The sequence below is a fragment of the Mirounga angustirostris genome, unplaced genomic scaffold (genome assembly GCF_029215605.1).
Source record: "Mirounga angustirostris isolate CCGP_5_RB_7025 unplaced genomic scaffold, mMirAng1.0.hap1 SCAF_1, whole genome shotgun sequence".
NCBI classification, from domain to species: domain Eukaryota; kingdom Metazoa; phylum Chordata; class Mammalia; order Carnivora; family Phocidae; genus Mirounga; species Mirounga angustirostris.
Genome location: NW_026991709.1, coordinates 202,036,038 through 202,064,022, shown reverse-complemented (window position 1 = coordinate 202,064,022; position 27,985 = coordinate 202,036,038). Strand labels below are relative to the sequence as shown.

At 54.4% G+C, this 27,985-nt stretch overlaps 1 protein-coding gene across 2 annotated transcripts; it reads left to right on the top strand.

Moving 5' to 3' along the window:
* The first annotated feature begins 8 nt into the window (after positions 1–8).
* On the top strand, positions 9–27,766 carry MAU2 (MAU2 sister chromatid cohesion factor). 2 transcript variants are annotated; one of them, XM_045862638.3, is made up of 19 exons: positions 9–326; positions 8,015–8,032; positions 8,412–8,477; positions 9,156–9,251; positions 10,313–10,407; positions 12,137–12,164; positions 12,443–12,598; positions 13,794–13,940; positions 14,027–14,117; positions 15,294–15,397; positions 15,974–16,051; positions 16,332–16,397; positions 18,316–18,399; positions 19,984–20,033; positions 20,215–20,292; positions 20,494–20,605; positions 23,419–23,509; positions 24,379–24,506; positions 24,884–27,766. In XM_045862638.3, the coding sequence occupies exons 1-19, from the start codon at positions 51–53 to the stop codon at positions 24,956–24,958; spliced, it is 1,839 nt and encodes a 612-aa protein (XP_045718594.1). In that variant the 5' UTR covers positions 9–50; the 3' UTR covers positions 24,959–27,766. The 2 variants fall into 2 exon arrangements, with proteins under 2 accessions (XP_045718594.1, XP_045718593.1); XM_045862637.3 differs by having other exon boundaries at positions 10–326; positions 18,316–18,402.
* Positions 27,767–27,985: the final 219 nt, after the last annotated feature.

Below are 27,985 nucleotides of genomic sequence, written 5' to 3'. Positions count from 1 at the left end.
CGCCTGCTTCCGCCTCCCTGTGGCGGCGGCTTGTTGTTGTGGAGGCCAAAATGGCGGCTCAAGCGGCTGCGGCGGCCCAGGCGGCGGCGGCCCAGGCAGCGCAGGCGGAGGCGGCCGAGTCGTGGTACCTGGCACTTCTGGGCTTCGCCGAGCACTTCCGCACTTCCAGCCCGCCCAAGATTCGCTTGTGTGTGCACTGCCTGCAGGCCGTGTTCCCCTTCAAGCCGCCGCAGCGCATCGAGGCCCGCACGCACTTGCAGCTCGGTTCCGTGCTCTACCACCACACCAAGAACAGCGAGCAGGCGCGCAGCCACCTGGAGAAGGCGGTGAGCGCAGACCCGGCCGCGAGGGAGGAGGCGCGGGCTCTTTTCGGGGCCTGGGCTGACGGACTGCGACCCCAGCGGGCAGGGGCCGCTTGGCCTCTCTTCGGGGACTTGGGGCGCGACTTCCGCACGGGCAGCAGGACCCCGAAGTCGCCAGTCTCTCAGGGGACCTGAGGGCCTCTCTTTGTACCTTAAAGTCTCTGGTGACAGGCAGGGCCCCAGGACCCCGCTCAGGGTACTTGAGAGTTGTCTCTTATCAGGAGCAACAGGGTCCCCAAATTCTTCAGGCTTTCAGGAGAGTATCATCTGTTGGAGCCTTAGGGAAGGCCACCAGATCGGCCACTGGGACCTGCAGCTTCCAGCTCCTCAGGGCTCAGCCCCTCGAGCATCGATCAGTCTGAATGCTCCCTCCTGAAGTGACTCAGGATAGGGGAGGGTCAAGGTGACAGTGCAGGCATCCCTTGGGAATCTGGTTTGGTTTCTCAGGAAACCTAAGATGGCATCCTCTCCCTGGACCCGGAAGTCTGATAAGTGTCTGGAGGGTCTTGTGCCCCTATCACTGATGCAGGGTGTCATAGATGGGAGGCAGAGGCTCAGAGAGAAGAGGTTAAAATTCTCCAAGGCAGAACTGAGGGGGGCCTAGGTTCCAGGACCATTTGCTTCAGTGGGGTGGGATGGGGGATCTCCAAGCTCCTGCTCTCTCTGTATCCCTGGTGACTTCTCTTCCTCCCATCATCCATTAGTCTATCCCCTTCAGAAGAGAGACCCCGTAACCCCAACTTGACTGTGGCATCTTGGTGCTTCAAAGAATGTGGGAAGGTGGCTGTCATTGTGACCCTTCTGGCCTTGGCGTTGTTTCTTGTCACAGTAACACTGTGCTCCCTGTCAGACCAGGCCTTCATTTGCTATTCACCCAGCTTTATTTGACTTAGAGATTTCTTAAGAAGAATCAACTTAAGTTTTTGAAATGTATTGATTTGAGGTAAATCCCAGCCCACCTGTGGCCAGTAATGAGTTGCCTTTGGGACGATATCAAATCTTTGTTTTGCAGAGTGTAAAGAGTTGGAAGGGGACTTTAGTCCTTGCTTGATCATCTTCCTTGTTTTAGGAGTGAGGCAGTATGGGTCCAGAGAAATGAAGTGATTTGCTTAAAGCTACACATCAAGTTATTAACAAAACTGGCTCAAACCTGGGCTCAGGATCGCCAACTTCAATGCCTTCAATAAGTCATTATTGTTTTTATGAAGTTTTTTTTTTATCCCTTTTATTCATCCAGCAGATATTCAGCTCACATCAGGTGCCAAGCTCTATTCTAGGTGCCATAGATCAGTGATGACTAAGATAGTCCCCGTCAACGTGAGCTTATGTTTTCATGTGAAAGAGACAAACGTTAAGTATGTAGTAAAAGGTTAGACCATCATAGAAGAACCATGGAAAATATGGTGCAGGGTTAAGAGATGGAGTTGATGAGGAGCTTTTTTTGGCAGAGGTAGTGAGGAAGTCTATTTGTAGGAGTGACATTTGAGCAGCCTGAATGGGATGGGGAAAGCGAACCTGGAGAACCACTCAGGATGTCAGGTCGATCCCAAGGAGTGCCTGAGCTGTGACCAGTTGGTGTAAGGTCTCTCCTGGGCAGTGATGAGGGTGAGATCAAATGAAGCCCCAGACTTCCTTGGGTATGGGCATGCTGGAGGCTGACCGCTCAGGCCTGGTGGCCCAGTGCCTTCAGTGAATTACGGTTCTGAAGCTCTCTCTTCTCTGCAACAAATCCTGCCACCTCCCCTCCCTTGTCTCGGGGGTCATTGAGTCTTTTTGTAGCAGTGGTTCATATTTGCTGTGTATATTGTCCCATTTAGCCCACCCAGTGCTGTAGAGGGGAAGCAGCCGTGCCTCAGATTGCTTCCTTGTAGCCGCTGGGCTTTTGGACCCATAATTTAAACCCGTATGCTTATGAAACGTCTTCCCTTGATTTTACAGAACCCTGAGTCTTGTGGGGTTTCCCACAGAGCCACAAGGTCCCCTCTGTAGCTCACACTAATGTTATACTTGGAAATCCCTTTCTGTCAGTTGCATCCCCAGCTGGGAATTTGTCCAGATTTCAGTTAAAGGGCTGTTCTCTGTGTTGTTTTCCTTCTGCAATTGTATGTAATCTCCCATTGTGTTGCAACACAAGCATGTTTCTTTAATCTTCATTCTTTGTTAGTCCTGTGATTTTCCCCCAATCAGGCTGCTTTCAGCTTTTATTCATTCTTTTCCCAGACTCGCTCAACAAAAAATTGTAATACGTTCTTCTTTTAGAAGTGGTTTGTTTCTAGTCCTGAAGAGCAAATGGCCAAAGAGGTTCCAATTTCTTTTTAGGGAGCCAACCCAGAGTATCAAAAAACATCTTTTTTTTTTTTTTTTTTTTTAATAAACTCTACCTCCAATGTGGGGCTCTAATCTCCCAATGCGAGATCAAGAGTCGCATGTTCTACTGAGTTGTTTTTTTTTTCTTAAAGGCTTTATTTATTTATTTGATAAAGAAAGTGAGAGAGCACAAGCAGGGGGAACAGTAGAGGGAGAGGGAGAAGCAGGCTCCCCGCCAAGCAGGGAGCCCGATGCGGGGCTCAATCCCAGGACCCTGGGATCATGACCTGAGCCGAAGGCAGAAGCTTAACCGTCTGAGCCACCCAGGTGCCCTTCTACTGAGTTTTTTTCAATGTAAATGACTCAAGTATTTTATGACTATTTTCTCCTTGATCGTTTTGTCTGCTGTTCTTTTCTGAACTAATTTTCTGTAACTATGAGTGCTGTAGGTAAAACTTTTAATGGGCTTCTGAACTTAGTACCACATTCGGCTTCCCTGTTATTTACATGTCTTTTCTTTTCTCTCTTGATAAACCCCCAGCCTCCTTGGTAATCACTTTTTTTAATATAAGGTTAGATTATTTACTCTCTGTTTGCTTCCTGTCAGTGTCTAACTGCCTCAACTGCATTTGTAAACTTTGTAGAAGGAATGTATTATATACTTACCCATCTGGAGCACCAGAGTGGCTCAGTCAGTTAAGCTTCTGCCTTCGCCTCAGGTCATGATCCTGGAATTCTAGGGTCGAGCCCTGCATTGGGCTCCCTGCTCAGCGGGGAGCTTGCTTCTCCCTCTGTCCCCCCCGCCCCCCCCCCCCCGCTCTTGCTCTCTCACTCACTCACTCTCTCATTCAAATAAGTAAATAAAATCTTTAAAAAATAATAATCTTTTGGGGCGCCTGGGTGGCTCAGTCAGTTAAGCATCTGCCTTAGGCTCAGGTCATGATCCCGGGGTCCTGGGATCGAGTCCCGCATCGGGCTCCCTGCTCTGCGGGGAGCCTGCTTCTCCCTCTCCCACTCCCCCTGCTTGTGTTCCCTCTCTCGCTGTGTCTCTCTCTGTCAAATAAATAAATAAAATCTTAAAAAATAATAATAATAAAAATAATAATCTTTATACTTAGCCATTGGCTTCATCAGTTCTGTCAACTTTGAATCATCTGTTAAGTGTTTCTATCAGAGGTATGGAGGATGTTTCTCCCTTTGCTTAGCAGCTTTCTCTGAGGTCAAAGCTGTTGGTCTCTCTGGTTCCTACTTCTGCAGGCCCTTGGATCACCTGCTGGCTTCTTCATTCCCCGGGTCTGCTCAGTGACTCCTGTAGCTGTTGTGGCGCATGGCTGGACACTTCACCTGAGAGTCTCCCCTTTTAGATGATGGTTTTGGCAATGGTGTGTGTATGTCATCGGAATTCTTGGCTGCTCTGGGACTCCTGGAGTAAATAGTTCATGATTATAAGAGATGTTACTTTTCTCAGAAATCTCTTGGCTAGAGAATTTATGAAGCTATTTTCTGTAGATTCTTTCATATTGTGTTCCGTTTCATTTCATTTTCACCTTGGCTTTCCTCTTGCTGCACCTGTTCTTATGTGCATTTTCAGTCTCCTCTTGCCTTATTTTCACACTGTCGTTCCAGCAGACAGTTCCATTTTAGTCATTTGCACGTCCTCTGTGGAATCAAAAAAATCTGCGTGTCTGTACTTAGATGTATATCTATACCCTGTTAACTGAACTTTTGATCATATTTCTCTTTATCCCTTGGCCTAGAAAATGCATCATCATCTTAGACTTTGCTGGTTTGAAAGCCGCAAAGGAATAAATGCTACTTCTATGCAATGAATTGTCCATTAGTTTCTATAATCCAGGTAGTCTTCCTTTATACACTAGTTTCTTTGAGTGTGGTATCCCTGTCAATGCCATGTTTGCTTTCTCTTTGGGTTTGGTTGGAGTGGAGCTGCTTTTTAGTGGTGGTTTTGCTTCCTGACTTAGAAAGCAGCTCCAGGGCGCCTGAGTGGCTCAGTTGGTTAAGCGACTGCCTTCGGCTCAGGTCATGATCCTGGAGTCTCGGGATCGAGTCCCACATCGGGCTCCCTGCTCGGCAGGGAGCCTGCTTCTCCCTCTGACCCACCCCCCTCTCATGTGCTCTCTCTCTCATTCTCTCTGTCTCAAATAAATAAATAAAATCTTTAAAAAAAAAGAAAGAAAAAAAGAAAGCAGCTCCAAACTGTGCCGTCCAGATGATTGTGAATTCTGCTTCCAGCTTTAACCTGAGAATCTCTGGTTTACCTTCTCAGCAAGTGATTAAATGCTTCCCTTTCTCTTCTTAAGGCCTGAACGGGCTTAGTTCTGGGCCTTTCATCAACAGGCGTGGCTGGAGCACATCTTTCATCCCTCAGCATCATGTCCTGCCAAATTCCATGCCCCATCGCTGGGAGCAAAACATTGTGCAGAAGCTGTATTTGCAGAGCTTGGCATTAAGCATTTTCAGGGAAGAGTGATCTGTGCTTCCTCCTGTTTTCATTTCTATTTTCTTCACTCTCACTCTCTGAGCCTCCTCTGACTTCAGGATGTGAAATCTGTCTAGGATCCATCCCTTCACAGTTCCACCAACTCGTCCCCCTGCCTCCCCTCCAACCCCTGATTTCTTCCTGTTCCTGCTTGAAAATCATTGAAGTATTGTTGTCACCTACCTGCCAGACTCTGCATGTGGTCTTCTCAGGGACACTGTCTCATTGGATCCTCAACAAACCCATGAGGTAGGGACCACTTCCAATTTGCTAATCACAATGCTGACAGGGGCTTTCTCCTAGTCAAGGTCACACAGCAGGAGGCAGGCTGACTCCTAAGTGCTGTGCTTGCATCCGAAAGGAGTTGCGGTTAATAACTATTTCTACACATTTTGATGGTTTAAAAACCTAATTAAAAAAAAATAATTATCTTGATTTTGAGGTACAAGAAGGCTTGAAACACTGTCAGCCCTGGATGGAATTTTCCAGGCATGTGCTCATTCGAGCCCATCCACCCCTCAGGGCTTGTGCTGGCCCTGTGGTAACCCTTACTTCCCCCTGAGGGCCCCAAGGTAACCCCAGGAACTTCTGGTAGGTTAGTTTGTGTCCCTGCCCTGCAGCTGCAGGCTGCCCAGCAGTGGAGAGCTCTCACTTTGGCTTCTTTCCATCGTGAGGAAGGAGACATAAAAGCTATTTTTTAGCATTGCATAGTAAAACATATAGATCAGGTAGCAACTTTGATTAAAGTAGCCACCTTAGGTAAGGTATCCTATGTATTTAGTTGTGAGATATATTTTCTGATGTGTCCATATTTTCTGGTTTGTGCATTTATGTTGCAAGTGTTGCAAAGATACAAAAGTGAAGTCTGACAGTTGTTTTGGAGAGTAACTGACTTGCCCTGACACAGGACCAGTCTTTTTTTTTTTTTTTTTTTTAAAGATTTTATTTATTTATTTGAGAGAGAGAGAATGAGAGACAGAGAGCATGAGAGGGAGGAGGGTCAGAGGGAGAAGCAGACTCCCTGCCGAGCAGGGAGCCCGATGCGGGACTCGATCCCGGGACTCCAGGATCATGACCTGAGCCGAAGGCAGTCACTTAACCAACTGAGCCACCCAGGCGCCCGACACAGGACCAGTCTTAAAGTTCTCCCGGCCCAACCATGTCTCCAGTCACAGTTTCCTCCACCGGTTTCTCCTATCCTTCCAACTGGTGGTCTTCAGGAGCTTCTCTCCCTGCACTGAACTTCCCCGTAGAGAGTAGTGGTTTCTGTAGAAGGCACACCCTGACTTCTGTATTTACCAGCTCCATTGACATCACCCGTGTGGCTGAAGCTAGTCCCCGCCCCCCCTCCCCCGGGGACCCTGAGCCCCTCCTGTCCCTGCTGCAGGGGGGCTTTGGGAAGGGACACTCAGGCTGGCTGCAGAGTGCCTTTTGCCTGGGCCCTGCATATGTGCTTGCGCATGTGTGTCTGTCAGGAGCCCGGTCTGGTCCTCTCTCCCTCTCCCACAGTGCCCCCTCCTGGCCCGTCTATGTTTTGCAGGCAGCTGGTCTCAGGCAGCTCCAAGTCTCCCTGCCTCTGTGACTTCCTGGGCCACCATTCACCTTTGGCCCAGAGGCCTCTCTAGCCCTAAGACCAGCAGCCCCATGGGCCCTCTTCCTTCCTTCACACATTATCTTTGCTGCTGTAGGTACACTTAAAACCCAGATCTGATCAGGCGCTTCTGTTTTATGCCTCGGACTGAGAAAGGCTCCGGGAATGGTATTGGGGCATTCTCATCCATAGGCAGTGCTGCTGCATGAATGGCACAGAGATCCATTGGGCCTTCCAGCCTAACCTTCCTGGCCCTCTGCCTTTTTCATGGGCTCTTCTCTGCCCAGAGCACCTCCTACTCCCTCTTTGCCTGGGGACACCTCTGCCCTCACTTTTACACTCTCACCTTTCAAGGCCCAACCCCAGGCATCATCATCCCTGCACACACACACTGTTTTCCCATAGAGCATGGTGAGTCAGGGTCTTCTCTTCAGCTCCAGATCTTCCTGCCAGCAATTGGCAAGGCTCTGTGAATGTCTGTAGGATAAGTGGGTTGACAAGAACAGTGTCCAGTGTATGCTTGGGTCCTGTGCGGTCTGACAGAGCATGGTTGGTGTACTTCATGTGGTGGACTGGCCCACACACGTCCTGACCACCGCCTCCTGTTGGAACATGGAGCTGCAGGGCACAGCAGTCCGCAAGTGGGTGCATGTCACTGAACCCTGTGCTGGTGTGTGTGCCAGCAGAGGGTAGGACAGTGAGCTCAGGTCTTAGAGCCATCCCCGCCACCGCCTGGCCATATTTGCCCACACCAGTCCTTCTCAGAGCACTTCCACCTCCACTCTGAGGCTAGCTTTGCTCATTTCCAAGCATCTTTTAAATGGCACTTCTGCAGGAAGGACTGACACCTCCCGACCCACTCTCCAGTTGTAATTGATTCCTTGTGTCGTGATTTGCCGACGGTCCATGTACTGTGTAGTGAGTGGTACACGGGGGCTCTCAGCACTCCTCCTCCTGAAGCATCTCTGCTGTGGTAGGAGGGGGCTCTGAATCTGACTTTGGGGGCTGGCAGGACAGAAAACTCCTGTCCATAGGGGATCCTGCAGGTACTCATTCTCTCTCCCCCAGGTGCACTCTGGTTGTGGGATTGCAGGGAAAGTGAGCGTACCCTTTCAGGCCAAGCAGGCCACCTTCTCACTTAAACTGAATACCTGCAGCTTTTGGTGACAGGACAACCTGTGTAAACCCCAAAGTGGAGCCAGTAAGCAGGCACCTAGTATTTGGCTGAGAATTAATCCTTTTTTCTTTTTTTTTCAGTGGTTGATATCACAGCAAGTATCCTTTTCTTGTTGGTACCATTCCTTTCAAGGAAAGCTCCATTTGTGGGGGGGCGGAGCAAAGATTGTATTATAAATTTTAATCCCCCCATGAAGCACCCCAAAGTTTTAGGCTTTGCCCCACCTGAAGAATCCCTTCTTCGATGTTGCTACCCCTGCAGACCCGCATCTTCTCCCTGCTTGCGCCCTGTCATCTAGCTCTGCACCCACCCGGCACCAGACACGGGGGTTGCTAGAGGAGTAGGTGAGCTTGATGCCTCAGAGCAGGCAGGGATGCTCCTGTCCCGCCAGCCTCTACCATGTGAGAACCCCAGGTTGTGGCCCTTTTGAGCTGACCGCTTTGCCGTGTCTCTCCTTCCTTAACTGGATGTTATCAGATCCAACAGTTTGAAGACGTTAAATTTGAAGCGGCCAGTCTTCTGTCTGAGTTATACTGTCAAGAGGTAAGAGCACCTGGAGGTTTCTGAAAGCAAAGTTGTTCTCCCTAGAGCAAAGGCACAGTGGCAAATTGGGGCTCTCAGAAGTGGACTCCCTTCTGGCTCTTAATATTTCCAATTACTTTTCTACCTTCCATACCCTGCTATAGAGCATCCACGGGTCATCACTTGCTATGAAGGCCAGCAGAATCTTTCTATCAAAGACTGTTGGAAAACAGGCTTGTTCCTAGGTTTAGGGCGATTCGTTCCTAACAAGTCCATATGCCTTCTTAACCTGGTTCCTGATCTCAGGCATAGCTGAATATCACCTTTCCCTGCTTTGAGCAGCCACGCGTGAGGCTCCCTGGGCAGCAGGGAGTGCCTATTTCACATCCCTGGCCCCTCTCTCTGGTTGCAGAACAGGAAAGATGGCAGTTTGTTGTCTAATTGGACTGTTGAGGATTTTGGACTAAAGCTACTTTTCAGTTTAGTTGAATGAGGAGTTATTTTAAGAGCAATGCAAAAACTTCCAGCCAGTGAGTCCAATAAAATCTTTTCTTCTTTTAATAAAGTAAATTGGCAACCCACAAATCCTTTGGTGAGCATGAACAGGAGTGGCCTTCTGGCGCTGCAGCTGTTCCATAAGGAATCCAGCTTGCTTGCCGGCTTGTTTTTTCCTCCCCAAACTTGACTGTTTCCTTTCAGAATTCCGTAGATGCAGCAAAGCCACTGCTGCGGAAAGCAATCCAGATCTCACAGCAGACTCCGTACTGGCACTGCCGCCTGCTCTTCCAGCTCGCTGTGAGTACTGCAGGCCTGGCCAAGAAGCAGGGGTTCAGCAGGAGCCCTGACCTTGGGGCAGGCCTGCCTGAGTACACATAACACCCTCCAGGACACACTGGCCCTCCTTAGCCTGCTGCACTGAATGGGTGGGGACACAGGGATGCTCTCCAGCCTTTGTCCTCAGCAAGACACCCCCTGCCCCAGGCAGCACCCGGGGTGATGGTGGGAGTGTCCGGGGAACACAGGGCCTTGTCTTCATGTTCTCCTCCCTTTTGGGGCTTCCTTTGGCCTGCGTTCTTTTAAATCCGGGGAGCATTTCTTGCCAGTGATCCACTGTGTTTTGTAAGAGCTGAGCTGAGATTCCGAGGGACTGACTATTGGGCAGTGGGTGCCTGAGTCAAGCCCAGGCTCCATGTAGGTCCCCCACCTGGACTCCCTTCAGTTCCTCAGACGTGGATGGTCCCTGTGCTCTGAGACACTTCAGTGGTGGTGGGCTTTCTAGGCTTGGCCTTCCTGGCCACAATGGAGAGGCCTGCCAGCTGGGGGTGAGGATGGGGGACAGGTATGCTCTACTGTGAGGGATACCTCTTTTGTTCTGGGCTCTGCCCACACCTCCCCCTCATTGGCTGGCCTCCAGTCTCTCCTGTCTCAGAATCAGCCTGCCTATCAGGCTGCTCTTGCCCACCCTCCATGACAACCCTGTCACCTGCATTGGTGCATGCAGGAGCTGAAGCTCCTGACCAAGGCCTTCGGGCCCCTCTGGCTGCCTCCCTAGTGACTAGCCTCCAGAGGTGATCTGCATAGTACACCGCACGCTCACAACATCTTGGGGGTCTGAGCCTGTAAGGGCTAACTGCTGGCTCTATGAGCCATCAAGCTTAAATGAGGTCCACTGTAGATGAAGTAGAGTTCTATATCCAAAGCAGTTGATATGATGAGATAATTTGGTTGATTTAGCTCAAAACCGACTGAAACAACTTTGTGGGTGTGTGGGGAGGTTCAGTTTTAAGTCACCGACAGAGCACTAAGGTCAGGTACTAGGTACTGTAAAGCAAGTGTCATTGCTCTCTCCTTTTTAGCAACTGCACACACTTGAGAAGGACCTGGTGTCAGCCTGCGACCTCCTGGGCGTGGGGGCTGAGTACGCCCGGGTGGTGGGATCCGAGTACACACGGTAGGCACCCTTTCTCCACATCCCTGTCCCTCTTACTTGGAGACGGCCCAGTTATCTTGTCCAAGACAACAAAGAACATTGGCATTCTGGCTCGAAATGGGGATCACTTCTGCACAGAGTAAAAACCATGCAGATGAAAGCAGCCCCCGACATCTCTTGCCCTGTTGATTCATGAAGTTGGAGGGGAGAGTAGACTGAAGAGGGGCGGGCAGCCTGCATTCTCGGTTCTTGCATGGATCTAGTATCTCTTAAAAAGTGCTTGTATGATGTGCTGGGCTGGTCCCTTTGAGGCACAGATGCACGAGTGGTGCTCCCAGGGGGCATGCGTGGTGTGCTTGGCAGTGTCTGCGGGCAGCCCTGGTGTCCCTGCTCAGGGGACACTGAGGAGCTTTTAGATGTACAGTAGGAGACCGAGTAAGTGGATGTTCGTATAAAAGAGGGGACGTAGGTTCATGTTACCCACAGAACTGCTTGGACTGAGGTCTGGAGACTGGTACTCTGGGGTCAGGGGTCAGGGGGCACTGGTGCTTCACTGTGTACCCTCTGCGAAGGCCTCCAGTCTGTCTCTTTTTTCCCCTTTAAAGAGCTCTACAGTGGACAGGCACCAGGCACCAGTGCTCTTACTCTGTTGTATGCATTCGGGTTCTGAAACGTTTTGTTTCACTGAGGCTAATCTTAGCCCGTGAAGTTGTTGGGAAAAAACTGTCCCCGGCTCTGTTCTCTGAACTCGAGACTTGAAAGTGCCCACTGGAGCCACTCAGCTTCCTCCAGGCTGTCCTGCCCTGAGATGGTGGCTGTTACACACTCTGGCCCCACATTCCTGGCCTTTCCTGCCCCCTTTGTGCTGTAGCTATCACTGGGTTCCTGGTGCCTCTCAGGCCCAACAGGGCATGGGGACAGCTGAACACTACACATGTTCACTCAAGAGTGTCTCCTGCCAGGCTTCTTGCCACTGCTGTGGACAGGCGGCCTGGGTCGGCTCCATCAGGGCACAGCAGCTGCAGATCAAGCTGCAGATCACTTGGCCCAGAACCTCTCACCACAAATCTAGGGTGATAACGTGTGTGACACTGTGGGAACCTTGATATAAAGTTCCCAGCCCTGCATTTCGATGGTTGAACAATGGGCAGGTAGACCCTACAGTCTATAATAACGGGGAATGGCGTGGTGGCCTGGAGCATAGACATCTGTTCTGTGTGACTGTGATCTCCCCACCTCAGTCTTCTCACCCAGAAGATGGGGAGAATGGTACCTACCTGATGGAGTATTATAGCACACAGGGATTCTGCCAAGACAGGCGGGACAGAGACTTTGATCTTGAACAAACAGAGGGCCTGTGGGCTCTGCACAACCATAGGGATTCCTGAAAGCAGCAGCCCCTGCCTCCGCCCAGCGCTTGCCCAGTGCCATCCGCTGACACGGAGCCCCTCTCTACTCTGTCATCCAGGTTGGGATTGTGGCACGCTTGCCATTCCGTACTCTGCTACTCCACACTTTCTGAGCACCTGGTTATGCCTTCTGGGCTTTTGAGCCTCATGAACATCTAACCCAGGCAAAAAAAGTAAAGAAAGCTCAAACAGGATGAAGTAGAACAGCCTTATAAATAAAACAGACCTCACTGGGGACCACCAGGGACTGCTGCACATTAGGTCCCCATGAACATTGGGGTGGCCCAGTCATCCCAGCAGGTGCCAGGGCCTCACAGACTGACTCACCCTCTCTTTTCCAGGGCCCTGTTCCTGCTCAGCAAAGGAATGGTAAGTCAAGGCTGGGTGGAGTGGGGCTGGTGTGGAGGACATGAGGCCAGGCCCTGCTCATTTGCCATAGTGTAGCTTCTTGTGGGCCCAGACCCTCATACACAGCAGGCTGTAGCAAGGGCGAGGCCCCCCAGAGTGAAACTCTGATTCCAAGGATTTGTGCTAAGGAAGAAGCCTTGGGTTGGTTTTTTGCCCTCTGTGTGGTCCTGGTGTTCCCCTGGAGAGGGGCAGATCTGGGCACCAAGAGGTGCTCCCAGCACCTGCTCCTCCCTCCCCAGCTGCTGCTGATGGAGCGCAAGTTACAGGAAGTGCACCCGCTGCTGACCCTCTGTGGACAGATAGTTGAGAACTGGCAAGGGAACCCCATCCAGAAGGAGTCTCTGCGTGTCTTCTTCCTGGTCCTCCAGGTGACCCACTACTTGGATGCCGGGCAGGTATGTAATGCCTCCCACACAAGGGCTAATGGGGAGTGAGCAGGCTGCAAGTGGGCTTTAGGCCAAGACCTCACTTCTGTGGTTGCCTCCTGTCACTAGCCACATGACATGTCTATCATTAGGGGCTCAGCCTTCCCTACACATCTTATCATGGTCTGGCACGAGTGCTTTGTCCCCGTGGGCAGAGGGCACTGTTGGAATGGGGGTCTCCTATAGCTAGCATCATGGTGGGAGTAATGGTGCACTCAGTGCGTGGACAGTTGAAGGCATCTGAGGGCAGTTTGTGGAATCCATGAGAATAAACTGAGGATTGTGGCATGGTGCCTGGCCCACAGCAGGTGCTCCAGCAGTGTGTCCACCAACCCCCAGCTGATGACAGCTTTATGGAGTTCGAGAAGGGATTGACAGGATCAGCTGTGTCTTAGAGTAGATTGTAATCCTCGTGTGTTTGAGGAGCAGCTGCATCCGTGCGTGGGTGACATTGCAGCCTTTTGGGTGTGCTACTCCGTCCATCTCACCGTACCCTGGCCTAGTGACCAAGCACGGGCAGGACCTCTGGTGTGCTAGGAGGCCACAGGCAGAGCCTAGTGGGTGTCTCATTGGTAAGGGGCTTCCTCTGTTCCCCCACTTGCACCCAGCTATGCCTGTTGGGCTAAACACCGCATTCAACACCTAGGAGTATAGACCAGACTCTCATGTGGTGCTCATGCCTGCGGAGATGGCCTACGGGGGCCTTGGTACAGGGCTTCCCGGTGCAGAGAGGCCAGTCTGTACAAACCATGGCGCCTGCAGGACTTCCAGGGAGCCACTTCACACCCCCCAGGGTAACCGGCTGCCCCAGCCCTACCTTCCTCTCCTGAGGTTTACTACAGGAAAGAAGCGTGGCTTGAGCAGGGTCTTTGAACAGGCCTCTCTCAGGCCTTGGTATTGGGCCCCAAACTGGGTGGTGGCCAAGCCTCAGTCCCACAGATGACCTCCCTGGTCCTGCCCTGCACCCCAAGAGCTGGCTGACCCATCGGGGTGGGGGGCTCCTGCAGGCAGTGAGCATGGCAGGACCTCCTGGGAGGAAGGGGCTGAGAGGTGGCTGGACAGGCAGGCCTTGGCTAGTTGCCCAGGGGCCTCATATCCTGAGGGGCCTGGCACCCAGTGCGAGTCGGCAGGCCCTCAGGTGTGTGGCGCCACTCGCCCACTCCAGGTGAAGAGCGTGAAGCCGTGCCTGAAGCAGCTGCAGCAGTGCATCCAGACCATCTCCACGCTGCACGATGATGAGATCCTGCCCAGCAACCCCGCTGACCTGTTCCACTGGCTGCCTAAGGAGCACATGTGTGTGCTCGTCTACCTGGTGAGTCTCCGGGCGACTGGGGCCCTGGCGGCTACAGCGGGGAAAAGAGGGTCACAGTGACCACCGCTGTCTGGTCTTGTCATCAGGTGACCGTGATGCACTCCATGCAGGCTGGCTACCTGGAGAAAGCACAGAAGTACACGGACAAAGCCCTCATGCAGCTGGAGAAGCTCAAGAGTAAGTCTCGGGGGGCTGGATGGACATGGCTCTACTTGGCAGGTCTCGGAGCCACAGCGCCGCCTGGTGGATGGCCTGAGTGCCACCTCTTGGGCTGGCCTGAAGAACCCAGAAAGACAGCAGCCCTGAGTAGAACCCTAACCCTAACCTGTGGGTCTTGTTAACTCAGTTGGAAGATGCGGGCAATCTGGGGTCGGGGCAGAGCAGGCCAAACCTAGGCTTGATCCTTGATCCTTGGCCAGAGGGGTTCTTGTGCCATATCTGCCCAAATCCCCCCCCCCCCCCGCTCAAGATGGCTGTGAGGGTTAGTGGGTCCCGAGCAGGGCGTGTTGGGACAGCAGTGCTCAGTTGAAAGAGACAGTGGCTGCTTTGCTGTCTGTTCTCAGTATCGTGACATGGATCATGCCGGGTGAGGCTGGGATTGGAACTCAGATCTCCCTAACCAACGGCAGGTCCTTTGGAGATTGTGGGTTCTTCCTGGATGTTCAGCTAATCCATCCTGCGGGACCAGGGACCTTTGGCTAGTAGGAACCCAGAGCCTCACGTGTCCCTGGCTGGCTCAGCACCCCCGTTAATCTGTTCATCTGCTTCCTGTGCCCTCATCAGTGCTGCTGGGGGAGGAGCCTTCAGAACTGGAGAACCAAAGCCCACAGGGATGGTGGTTCTTTCCCTCCAGATGAGCTAGGAAAGGGCTGTGGGCACCATCTGGCTCCAATGTAAGGACAGCCACTCAGGGAAGCCAAGAGCTGGGTTCCCTCACCGCTGCCTGAGGCCTGTTGCACAATTTCACTCTCCTGCAACATTTCTAGAACCCACTGTGCGGAGTGCCCTGGAGCACCCCCCCGGGTCACAGTGGAGTGAGGATGGAAGACAAATCTCTCCAGGGATTTCTTACTCTTAGAACGCTCTGGTCACTAAAACCTGGCTCTGGGCCTGTCTCCCCACCCGGATAGGGAGATGAACCCCCTCACTCTAGGGTGCAGTGGGCACCGAGAGAGGTGACAGCTGGTGCTGAGCTGGTGCCCAGCAGAGCAAATGGGCTCAGACCTGGGTAGCCCAGGGGCCAATGTGGTGGGCAGTGGGAGGATGCAGAGTCCCCAGGAGGCTCTGTGTCCATCTCCTAGGGTCTCTTCTCCAGCTGCCCCTTGAGTGCTCACCCACACCTCTCGCCCCCAGTGCTTGACTGCAGCCCTATCCTGTCCTCCTTCCAAGTGATCCTACTCGAGCACATCATCATGTGCAGGCTTGTCACAGGACACAAGGCCACTGCGCTGCAGGAGGTAATGCTGCCAGAGGCCACGCGCATGGGTGGGAAAGCTGTTGGAGTCTGCCGGGTCTCAGAAGTCATCCCGTGGGAGAGTGTAAATTTACCCGGTGTGTGTCAGCAGAACATCCAATTTTGTCATTTCACTATGCTCTGTTAGTTCGTGACCCTGATGGACATAACAGAAATCAGTGGTTCTTTCCCTGAAAGTTTGCATGCCCAAGGAACACAGGGTCTGAGGATTTGGGGTCCCCTGATGGTGATCCTAGCATTCCTCCTGCCCCAATCCAGAATCTCTGATGTTTACCTTCCTGATGGGGGTGTGGGGGCCCTGAGTAGGGGGAAGGCACTGTATGGCTGAGACGCATGTCAGAAAGGGAGGATGAAGTGGGGGTAATGGACAGGGATCATCATCCTCAAGGAGATCAGGGCTGCACTTGGCCCTCGTGACAGACGCATTTGCTGGGACTTTGTGGCCCAGGGAAGGTCGGATGTGGGCACACCTGTCAGCTTTGGGGTCTCCCGGAGGCTGCTGGGACACCGGGTGCCACGTTCGAGGCCTTGTGACGGTGAGCGTGCTCTTTCCTGGCAGATCTCCCAGGTCTGCCAGCTGTGCCAGCAGTCCCCCCGGCTCTTCTCCAACCACGCGGCACAGCTGCACACGCTGCTGGTGAGTGCCCGGGGCTGCCCGCCCCAGCCCCCTTCCAGCAAGGAATCCCGTGACCGCTGCCCCACGCGGGATCCAGATGTTTCTGATGGGCCGGAGTCTGATAAGCATCTGGAGTCTGAGTTGAGTCAGGTCCCGGGAGGAGGGAATACTTAAGCCCGCCGTCTTTCTGCCCCTTTGCTGGAGTAAAGCTCAGAGGTGGCTGGCTCAGCAGTCACTTGTTGAGTTGTGCGGCCCTGGGCAAACTGCATGGCTTCAGGCCCTCCGTGCCTTCTTCTTGCAGGGCCTATACTGTGTCTCTGTCAACTGCATGGACAATGCAGAAGCCCAGTTCACCACAGCCCTGCGGGTAAGGTGCCGGCCCTCACTCCCAAGGGGCGGGCGGTGCTTCTCAGTGAGGCGTCGGGCGTGGTCTGATGAGGACATCCTCTGCACAAAACTGTGCTCAGCGGGCGACTCTGCAGCATTCAGCCTGACGCCGGCCATGATAGTGACGTGCCGTTCATCCGGGCTGTCCACGGCAAGGCCGGCGCCGGCAGCACAGTATGACAAGGGATAGCTGCGGGCAAGGAGGCTTTTGGCCAGCCTGGGGTGGGGCGAGCCTGGAGGGCAGCCGTCAGGGAGAGCCCAGTGCCCACTGGTGCCACGGCCCGTTCAGCCTCTTTCACTCCTAATTCCCAGCCTTCCTGATAACCTGCCAGGTTGGTGTCGGCTCCTGTCACAGCTGAAGATGCAGAGTCACTCGGCAGGGCTCAGGGGCTCCCTGGAGCCACCCCCATGGCAGGACGGGGTCTGCCCTCACCCTGCGGCAGCCTGGTTGCTCTGGGGGTCATGAAGGAGCTCCGCTGGGGCGAAGTCCTTGCCTCAGACAGGATCGCAACAGGCCCTGGGAGAAAGCTGGTGCCGCGGCTCCTGGAGAGAGCCACCCTGGGCCCGGGAGTTGATAGTCCAGTGCCAGGTCCCGGTTCTGCCTGTCTTGTTCCAGGACCAGATAAGCACATCTCCACCTTGGCCTCGGTGTCCTCATGGGAAAAGGAGGCTGGCAACACCTTCCGCCCAGGGGTCCTGAGGAGGCCCCAAGCAGAGGTGTGGGGGGAGTGGGGGTGCCGTGTGCACCGTCGGGTGAGGAGTTCTGCTCTGTCCCTCGTGCCAGTCTCCAGATCTCTTGGCTCCTGGGGCTGGGCTCAGCGGTATTACTGCTCCTCGGAGTGCTCCGCGCCCCCAGCTTGTCTTGGCAATGCGCGGGGCCTCTGGCAGCATGCATGAGTATGAGGGGTGGACGGGGCCGCTCCCATGGCCTTCCGAGCCTTTCCGTCCGCGCCTGCTGCTCTGGGCCCTGGTGGTACTGGGACAGCCACACACAGCCGCCCTGTTCCCTGCAGTTACCCCGTGGCCTCGTGGCTCCCCGTCTCGGTGTCCCACAAAGGGCTGCTGCTGCTTTGATGGTGTGCACCGCAGGGCAGTCCGTACGGCGCGCTTCCAGGCCACGTGGGAAGTGGTACAGCCAGGGTGCACGCCCAGACCCCCCGGCCCCAGACCTGTGCTCCGCCTGCAGTCCTCCAACAAACAAACCAGAGCGCGATGCTCGCGTCAGAAGACGTCCTGGGCCCCCTCGGCACGTGCTGGGGCCCGGGGGGCGGGGGGCTGCATTTCCTAGGCAGCCTCAGTCTCCTGCACAGCTGTGCGGCCTCAGCGCCGCCGGGAACCACGGGCTGGGTACTGCTCGGGCTCCTCAGATTGGTCCCCCCTTCAACCACTCTTATTTCCCAAGAACTGAGGACAACGGTCCATCCGCCACCAGCCATCAGCGACATCTCTGGTGTCGGACAGCCTCAGTTACCCTCCTGACGGTGTCCTCCCCAGGACCAGCACATGCCTCTGCTGTAACAGCCCACCCTGGGATCCCAGGGGTCGCTGGTTGTGGTGTGGAGGGAGGGGCTGTCTGGGTCTCAGTCCTGAGAAACAAGCAGAAAATAGACTGAAGTGCAGTGTGTTCTCAGGGCAGGATCAGGGGCGGCTGATTTTCCTCTTCTCTGTTTCCTAAGTTTCTCCTAATGTGGATGACGGTTTTATAGTGAAGAGAACTAACAGCTCTATGCTCCTGGGGTTCAGGAAGCAGGCGAGGGGATCTGTCTGAAAGGAAAGAAAGAAAGTGATTCCAGATTAGCTGCCGTGGAGGATTGGGCGGCTCCAGTGCCACTGAGTGACCCCAGTGTGATGGGACTGTGCCCGGCCTGGCCCTCTAATGGCCATGTGTCCTGTTCTAGCTCACCAACCACCAGGAGCTGTGGGCCTTCATCGTGACCAATCTGGCGAGTGTGTATATACGGGAAGGAAATAGACACCAAGAGGTAGTAGGTGACATGCTTCATGTTTGGTATCTTTTCAACTCTTATTCGGGGGCGGTGGGGTTGGGGTGGTCTCGGGCACCAGCAGATCTCAGCAGCCCCAGGGTTTCACCGTCCAGCAAACGGCACTGTCCCACCCAGAGTTGCAGGCATGGCTGGGGCAGACGGGGTCTAGGACAGGAACGTTCCCTAGCTAAACAACATTTCTCCCTGTTAAAAATGAGCCAAGCTTTATTGAATTGCACAGAAAAAAATCCAGTTTCTTCTACTTTGAGCTGTTCTAAAATGTCAGTGAGGCCTCCTGGCTCTCTTCTGAGGAGCAGCAGCTCAGGCAGCCATTTGCACTGTGCTCCTAGGTTGTCCTAAGATCCAACCTCATAAAGGGTAGGGGGCTCCCAGGGCTTGTCCTTATAGGGCAAGTGCCCTCACACCAGGTTCCCCTTGTGATTCCCTTCAGCCCTGGGATCCCCCCCTCAGCCCTAGGATTGCCCTCTCCCAGCCCTGGCCTCCTGCCTCTAGAGTATCTGAGATTTAGTTGTTTTTCCACCTCCGTGGCTTTCGTTTTATCTTTAGTCTATAAAAAGTTTAGCCGAGGGGTGCCTGGGTGGCTCAGTCGTTAAGCATCTGCCTTCGGCTCAGGTCATGGTCCCAGAGTCCTGGGATTGAGCCCCACGTCGGGCTCCCTGCTCCGCGGGAAGCCTGCTTCTCCTCTCCCTCTCCCCCTGCTCGTGTTCCCTCTCTCGCTGTATCTCTCTCTGTCAAATAAATAAATAAAATCTTTAAAAAAAAAAAGGTTAGTGGACCTCCCAACTTCTGGGTTTGGATGCTTTGGGCTCCAGGGAGCAGAAAGCCCAGCCTTGTCTGCTCCAGCAGTTAGGAAGCAATGGGCAGGGTCATCATAGGGCTAGGAGTGGGCTCCGTGGGTTACACTTGGTGGGTCATGGGACAGCTCGGCTTCCCTGTGTCCTTTGCCGTCCCAGCGTCCGCCTCCTGGAGGTACTGTGGGGACACTGGAAGCAGCTTCAGCTCACTTCAGCCGTGTCCTCTATCCCTCCTTCCTTGGCAGCCACAGGAGACCTAGAACGTCAGTCACATGGCTGCCTATCAGAGCCTCCCAGGATCCCTGCACCTCCAGATAAACCCCACCCCCTGCCCACAAGACCCATGTGGGCCTATCTTCCCACCTCGCTCCCCCACACTGGGTCCTTCTGACCATAGAAAGGCTGAGACTGAGCCGCTGCCCTGGCCGCCCAGCCCCCTCACCTGAAGTGGGACAAGCTGAGGCTGTGAGGCCCCCCAACCCTCACCCTTCATAATGGGGGTCGTGATTGCCACTGGGTGGGGTGCGGGGCGTGAGGAAGTAAACAGCTGCATGCAGTCTCCTGGAGTGCCCTCACCTGTCCCCGCAGGTCCTGACCCCGCTCCCTGCTCAGGTTACTCAGGCCTGGGATTTGGGGGGAGGGCACGATGCTCTCAGGTTGGGTTGGGAAGATGCGAGCAGCCCTAGTCAATTTAGTGGCACGTTTGAAGCTGAATTTTGTCATGTTTCAAAATACAAAATGATCCTAACTGACCTTTCTGCCACAGCTGTACAGTTTGCTGGAAAGGATCAATCCAGACCATAGCTTCCCTGTCAGGTACGTGGCCCGAGTGCTGAGTGCCCACTTGACCTGTTGTCTTACGCTTTCTCTGCTCTTGGGGTGGGGCCGGTGCTGGTGGGACCCAACTGCCCTGGGTACCCGGCGCCTCTCGCTCCCCTTGGGAAGCCTGCTGCACTCACAACCCCCCCCCAGAGTATGCTCCTGTCTCTCTTGTCAGCTCACACTGCCTGCGAGCAGCAGCTTTCTACGTGCGCGGGCTCTTCTCCTTCTTCCAGGGACGCTACAATGAGGCCAAGTGAGTACAGGGAGAGGACAGGTTGCCCCCTGCCCGGCACCTCCTGGGCCGGCCCTCCGGGTGCTTTTTGCTCCCTGACCGTGTGTGCCCAGGGCTTCTGTCCCTGAGACAAGTGGGCTCTGCTCAGGGCCTTGAGTTGGCTGCAGCCTCTTCCTAGCGATAAGGCGTCCCGATGGGCCTTCAGCATCTGTTCCCACATAGGCGATTTCTTCGAGAAACTCTGAAGATGTCCAACGCAGAGGACCTGAACCGACTCACAGCCTGCTCCCTTGTGCTCCTGGGCCACATCTTCTATGTGTTGGGGAACCACAGAGTGAGTGACTAGGGCTGGGCCGAGAGGCAGGGGGCCTGCAAGGTGCTTACAGACTGCTGCCTAGCAGTACTTTGCATCCTGTGCCCCTCAGTGAACTTATCTCAGTAACCTCCCCACTCCCCACTGCTCCATGAGGCTCGGGCAGGGGTCCGGGGGTGAAGGGGAGCTTTGGATCCTGGAGGGTGGGTCTGTGTGGCAGACAGGCCCAGTGCCGGCTGCAGGCAGTGGTCAGGCAGAGTCCCACGGGCTTTCCAGAGCTGTCCAGAACTGGCAGGGCTGAGGGCAGGTTCCCCTTTCTGTGTGTTAATACCTGGGGGTGGAGAGGTGTGTCCTCTCAGCCAGATCCCTTGGGCTCCATTTTGCCCAGCACACACAGTGTCATCCTCAGGGCACCCCATGTTTTCACCTCTACCTAGAATGGCCCCCTGGGGCTCGTCCACAGTGGAATCAGCCGACTCCAAGTCTCCGAGTCAGATGGGGAACCTGGGCTGTGCTCTTACCTGCTCTCCTGCTCTTACCTATTGATCTCTCGAGGCCGTTTTTTTTTTTTTTTTTTTAAAGATTTATTTATTTGACAGAGAGAGAGACAGCTAGAGAGGAAACACAAGCAGGGGGAGTGGAAGAGGGAGAAGCAGGCTCCCGGCCGAGCAGGGAGCCCGATGCGGGGCTCGATCCCAGGACCCTGGGATCATGACCTGAGCCGAAGGCAGACGCTTAACGACTGAGCCACCCAGGCGCCCCTCGAGGCCGTTTTTTTAAGATCACGTTTGTTCACGTTATATAATATGGTATGATCATCGTAGAAAGTGTGAGAAACAAAAGAGGAAACGATTGCATGTCTTCTGGGTTTTTCCAATACCTGTCTCTGCCTACACATAGGTTTTGTTTTTCAGGCTGTTCCATAATTCGATGTCTTTTGTCTTTCTCTGCACCACTGGGTGAGAGTTTTCTTCAGTGGCAGCAAGAATTTTGAAGTAGCATATGCTTCATAGTTTAGCCAGCCTCACTTTCACTAACATGGGTTACGTGTCTAGGCCCGTAGAGCTTTATCTGATCAAACCCTAGGGCTCCCTAAGAATGAGCATTTTTTAACAACTTTGGCACGTTCCCCTCCCCATAGTAATATGACAAGCATTTCCCAGGGGCCAGGGCCTGAACACTGGGGGCGTCACCACCCATAAAGGAAGAGGACAAGCTTTGGGTTCTCCCTTCAGAGTGCAGCTCTGCTCCTTTTAGAATACCCTGTCACCTTGTTCCTCAGCCTCTGAGCACACTTGGGAACAGTGGCCTCACTGTGGATCTGGGGCCCAGATGGGAACCAGGGGCTCAACATGAGGCCCTGCTGAGTGTGGGCCACCCGCCTCATGTCTTGGTGTGGTGGATGTGGTTCCCCCGTTTTCCAGCTGGGGAGATTAAGGTCACAGAGCCCCAAACTGCAGACCCAGGCTTAGAACCAGACCTCACTGGCTCTCATTTGTCTAGTAGTCTCCAGAAGCCCCCTTGCATGGGACAGGGTAAGCAAAGCAGCTTTTCAGCGGCAGCTCTGGTTCACGTTTGAGGTGATCCCGCGGCATCTTACGAGCTTATTTAGGAACCTCCACTGCTCCCTGTGTGTCTGGGCCTGGGCCTAGCCTCAAGCGGCTCCAGGTCTGAGGGAGACACTGCCCACTCTGCCCTGAGCCTGCCAGGCTGGAGGATCCAGAGGCATCATGAGTTTGTGAGCAGCCCCCACACAGGATAGTTCTCTAAATCACACATCTTCATACCAAATTCTGTGGGGCTACAAGTTGGCATGGGGGAGCCTGCCTAGGAGAGCCAAGGGGCACTCTCCTTCTGGCAGCCTCCAAACAGAGGCCCAACCCCAGGCCTCGAGGAGAAGAGTAGTTTTTCGTGTTCTGTTGTGCATTCTGAGGTTTTGAAAAGACTTTATTTAATTCTGAAAAGCTTTGAGACCCACCTGGAGCTCATCTTTGAGGTGCCAGGCGTGGGGCAGTGTGAAGTCATTGGGCTTTTATGTTCTCAACACAGTCCTGCCTGTGCTAAAGCTAGGCCTCAGGAGTTGGATTTGAGGATTTGTAAATCTCTTGACTACATGGCAGGTATCTGCCAGGAGCTGCTATATAGAGAGTTCTCCCCTGTCACCTTGAATCCTACATCCAGGCCAGCAAAGTTTGTTGTCCCTAGGTCAAGCAGGGGCGGAGCAGTGCTGCCAGTCATCATGGGGTCAGGGATGGGTGTTGAGGGCCCCCCGCACACTGTCAGTACATCCTAGGTATTGAGGGGGGTGGTGGTGTGCAGTCTCACCGTCAGGGTTGGAGAGTTAACATGCCCAGGTGTCCCACAGCCCCACATGTCCGGTAGCTTCCCACAAGAGTGGGCTTGTATGTAGAAGAGACATTTCCCTTTCTCTCTCCTCTACCCATTCAGCCCTCCTTACCCCCACCAGGGTGGACTGCTTCCTCCTCCCAGGCCCTGGGACCTCTGAATGTGCATTTCTAATTGGCTCCTGATCTGGGTCCAGAGCTGACTACCACCAGTGCCTTTTGCTCTGGTTAGAGACAAAGGCACGTAGACTTGTCTGTAGCCAGCAGTGCCCTGATGAGGAGGTACCTGCAGAGCTGAAGAGTGGGGGCAGTTTATTTTCTCCTGAGGCGGTTGAAGAGTACATCAGAGGAGGTCATTTGAGATGGGCTCTGAAGTAGGAATAGGAGTTTTCTGGGCAGCAGGAGGAGGGCACAGCCTGGGCTCGGTGTGGCTGTCCCCGCTGCTGGCCCCAGCCCCCACTCCCTTCCCTGGCTGCTCTCGGTCAACAGGAGAGTAACAACATGGTGGTGCCTGCCATGCAGCTGGCCAGCAAGATCCCAGACATGTCTGTGCAGCTGTGGTCCTCAGCCCTGCTGAGAGGTGAGTGCAATAGCCAGCCCTTCCCAGAGAGCCCAAGTCTAAAAGATCTCAGGTAAGCCCTGATGAGCTTGTGCTCAGACTGGGCCTCCACACGCCCCAGTCCCAATTCTAGCATACGCTCAGGCTCCACGGCAGGCCCTGTTTGGGGGCAGTGGGCACTAGGCTCACTCATGACAGCTGCACACAGGATCGGTTCGCCCTCTCCACAAGGCCATTTCTTGGAGTCTCTCTGGGTGAAGAAGTGGACTGTGAGCCCTAGCCCTCACCCTCGGTTTCCTTCTCCATGACTGGCTGCGGCAGTTGTCCCTGTCGGCCCGTGCTGGCCAGGATGCTCGGGGCGCTCAGTAGGCTCTGAGCCGTGTCAGTGTTGGTCCTGCTGCTCCCCGGTGTAGATGGTGCTGCTAAACTCCAGAGTCTTACCGAGGGCCGTGGGGACGAGGCAGAGGGCAGGCTGCTCCCGTCTGCAGTGGGCTTTGTGGGCCCATTCAGTCTTTCTGCCTCGGGAGTGGGTATCAGGTGCCCTGCTCTAATGAGTTCCTGTGTGCCCGAGGGTTGGCCAGGACCTCCCCAGGAGGGCCAGTGTCCACAGGACACAGCCCTGAGGCTTTCACTGCGCAACCGACCCTTGTGTCAGCCACACCGCTCACGCACCTCCAAGAATGTGACTCAGGAGCTCAGGAGGACATGTGTGAGGGCCGTTGGCAGGTGGGCTTTGCTGACCCTGAGACAGGGCTTAGGGCAGGTGACATGCCAGATAGACAGGAACTCACTGGTAGAGCAGGGTTGACCTTAGGGCTCTACCCACATCCACGGGGAGGACGTGGGGTATGGCAAGGTGGATCCACCCTATGTGTACATCCCACCCTTAGACCTGAACAAGGCCTGCGGGAATGCTATGGACGCCCACGAAGCCGCCCAGATGCACCAGAACTTCTCGCAGCAGCTGCTCCAGGACCACATTGAAGCCTGCAGTCTCCCTGAACACAACCTCATCACGGTATAGGCACTGGGTTTGGGGAGGTAAAAAGAGGGTGCTGGTTGACTCCTCAGGGCCTGCTCCCTTGGCTTGCAGCCCCCAGGGGATACGTTCCTTGAGAAGGGAAGTACACGCTTGGCTGCTGTCTCCCTGCAGGTCTCCAGCATCCCTAACTCAGCTTAGCCTCAGGGGCCCCTCAGATGGGGGAGACGGCATCGCTCCTCAAGTGGGGGATATACAGCACTTCCCAGGGGCCCTGCTGACTCAGGCGAGGTGGACAGAGGGCCCTGGCTGGGCATTCAGCCCAAAGAGCAGCAACCCAGGGCGGACACGCAGCCCGGCACACCTCTGCCCCTTCCTAGGAAGGACCTCACCTGTGTGTTCTCTCCCCTCTGCAGTGGACGGATGGCCCACCCCCCGTGCAGTTCCAAGCTCAGAATGGACCCAATACAAGCCTGGCCAGCCTCCTGTGAGGCTCCTGAAGGGAGCCGCCCAGGTTCTCGGGGCCTCTGTGGGGCCCGGTGTGTCCCCTACTTCCATCCAGACGGCACTTGAGCTTTCCTTGGAGGTGTGCTGGAGTGGGTGTCCCCAGGCTTCTTTTCTGACTGTCTCCAGAGCTTCCAAGTCCCTGGGGAGTGTGCAGGGCTGATTCCACCCTCCCAGGAAGGGCTGGCCAGCCATTCCCACCATGTAACAAGACCCCCAGTGCTGAGGCTTGCAGGTGGGATATTGGAGCCAACTTTCTAGAGCCATCCTTTAAAATGGACTTGAATTGCCAGTTCTGCTTCCACGTCTGAGTCACGCCTTCAAGGGAGCGTGTCTGGGCGGGAAGTGGGGTGCCAGTTGCCAGGGTGGGTGGTACCGCTGGTGCATTGCCACATGACTTCCATCGCCTGGGCCTCCGTGCCTGGCTGGAGTGTTTCCTCTGCTCACAGCAGCTTCCAGAGCCCAGAGGCAAAACGCCAGTTTCTGCCCCAGAATTGGAGGGAAGAAGTGATGGCGCATGTCAGGGACAAAAATGCACATCCCCCCATAACACTTTTCCCAGCTTGCCTTTCTGTCCAGTGTCCCCCCCATCAGACAGCCAGGGCCTCTGGTCAGGAATCCTGGGGGACCCAGGAACTCGGCTTCCAAACATCTGCACCTTGCCTGGATTCAATGTCCAGCCACGGAGGTGCACATTCTTGTAGACACGGGTGTGCATGTGTGTGCGTGCGTGTGTGGTGATTTGCAGAGCTGGGGCCGGGGGCTGAGACTCCTGTGTTTGCGTCAGCCGCGTTCCCCCATCAGCATCCATACTGCTGGGCAGGAAGCAGAGGAGAAGGGAGGGGACCCTCCTCAGCCCAACTCAGGGTGCCTGAACGAAGAAGGGGCTTGCTTCCTGGCAGCTCTGTGGCCTCCTCGGCAGAGGACATTCACAGACGCCTGGCCCCTCATGCTGTTCTCAGGAGGGAGGATGAGGAGACCTACCCGCCTTGGGGCTTGGGACAGCGTTGAAAGCTCTTCCTGAGCTGGACCCCAGGAGGCTCTGCTAGGCTCAGGCGACCATGCTCGGTTCCGTGCTCCTCTTGGATAGTTGAGGAGGTACCCCAGTGGTGATGGTGGCATTGGGGGCAGTTGAGGTAGCCACCTCCAGCTTCCGGTGCCTGGGAGCGTCTCCCCACAGAGGAGTGCTGAGTGGTCATGCTAGTCAGGGTGGCTTGTTAGTTTGCATCTTGTTACCCTTACACTGTGAGGGCTGCTTCTCGAAGCCTCAGTGTCTGACAGAAGGAACACTGGGATCACTCAGGTCAGCTGCTCAGGCCCTGAGGCCTGAGTGTGCCTTAGCCACAAGCAGGGCTGTCAGCAGACCTCCCTGCACAGGGCCACTGCCCTTACCAGGCCAGCGTCAGGCCCCTGCTGCCCACTGGAGGCCAGCGACAGGCGTGCAAAGTGAGCTGCTGATTGGAGGCGTGGGCGGGCCGGGGCTTGTCCTAAGAGGACCCACCATCTGTGTGGCATCCTGGGTCACCCAGGAGAGCCTAGCACTGTCCTGTGCTGCTCAGGGCCACCTTCTTGGCTGACCCCCCTGGGCCCGTGAGGCCTACAGAGGAGGGTGTGACGTGGCCACAAGCTGCCCTGTCCTGTCTTCCTCCCCCCTCAAGGGTATCCCCTAGGCCCTCCCCTCCACCCATGGGACAGAGCCCCCCTCTTGCCACAAGCTGCCCCTATTGGCCTAGACCCCGCACTGTCTGACCTCTCCAGACTCTCATTACTTCAATCACGCTGTACATCATGTTTGTCTCTGCGTATTTATTTAAGCCTTTCTTTGCTTCTAGGGCATTTTTTATGTAGAGCAGTTGAAATAAGAACCTCAAAACTTAACATCTGTCCTGATGTTAAAGTGCTTTTAGTGACCACTCTGTTATCTATGTTCATGTAAAGTTAAGGATAAGTTTTTATGTTTACAGCTAAAAATTCAGTACTCAATATTTAATGTTCCACTATAGCTTTATGGAAGCCAAACTGCGTGTACATGCATTTCTGCGTGTGCGAGCTTTGAACCTCCCCTTCACCGTAGCATCTTCTGGTTACATAAAGCTGTCATAAGTACCTTCCTGTGAGTCCAAATTGAGTGCCTCACGGTTTCTCACTCAATCAGAATTTAAGATAGGCAGCAAGTGAGCCCCCAGGGAGACCTTACACAGTGTCATAACTGTTTAGGAAAAACAGATAAAAACTTCAAGCCTTTCAGTGTGCAGAGATGCAAGGGAGCAGTGGAAAGATCCCTGTTGGCAGGTAAATTACTGAAAGCCAGTCTGACTTGCGTGTGTTCTCCCACCTTCTCCTGGGGTCCTCAGGGCCTGTGGATCTGGGGGACGGGGACAGGGCCGGGAGATCCCGGGTTCCCTGGCATACACACACCGCTCTCTCCCCTGCGCTGGGTGTTTGCAGTCATCCGCGGGTAAAGCGAGGGTCCTCTCCCTGGGGTAAGCATGCCCCACCCTACTTACTGGGAACACTGGCAAGGAAATCAAAAAAGGGCTGCCTGGTGCAGCGGGTAAATTTGTTGATTGCGTTGTCTCTGTTTTGTTAAGGGTTTTTAATAAGTATGTTTGGCATAATGTCTTTTAATGGGTTTGTAATATGGTTTTAGCAGCCTGTAACTTCAGCTGGTGCTTTTAATCAGGAAAAAAATTTTTGTAAATACAAAACATTGTTTAAAAGACATAACCATAGAACATAGCTTCCCGTTTGTGGATTTCTTTTCCTATATATTCAAAGTAAAATAATTTGCAGGAGCCGTCACTCGCTTTGTCTTTGTCGCGTTGTCCCTTGTTGCGCCACTCCAGAGACGGCTCTTGCCCTCTCGCCAGGCCAGCGGGGCCACTGGGCGAGTGGGCATCAGGGAGTTAACGTGGACCAACCAGGTGTGAGGATACAGAGCCCCAGCCCCTGGACTGGAGGACCTGGTGGAAACCTGAGTCTTCTCCTCTACTGATGATGTGCCTCGGGAACAG

Excerpts from the sequence above, each read along its gene's own strand:
- MAU2 (XM_045862637.3), top strand. The coding sequence starts at position 51 with ATGGCGGCTCAAGCGGCTGCGGCGGCCCAGGCGGCGGCGGCCCAGGCA. Across the intron at positions 10,408-12,136 it reads GTGGGATCCGAGTACACACG|GGCCCTGTTCCTGCTCAGCA; the intron begins GTAGGCACCCTT and ends TCTCTTTTCCAG. Across the intron at positions 18,403-19,983 it reads GAAATAGACACCAAGAGGTA|CTGTACAGTTTGCTGGAAAG; the intron begins GTAGGTGACATG and ends TTTCTGCCACAG.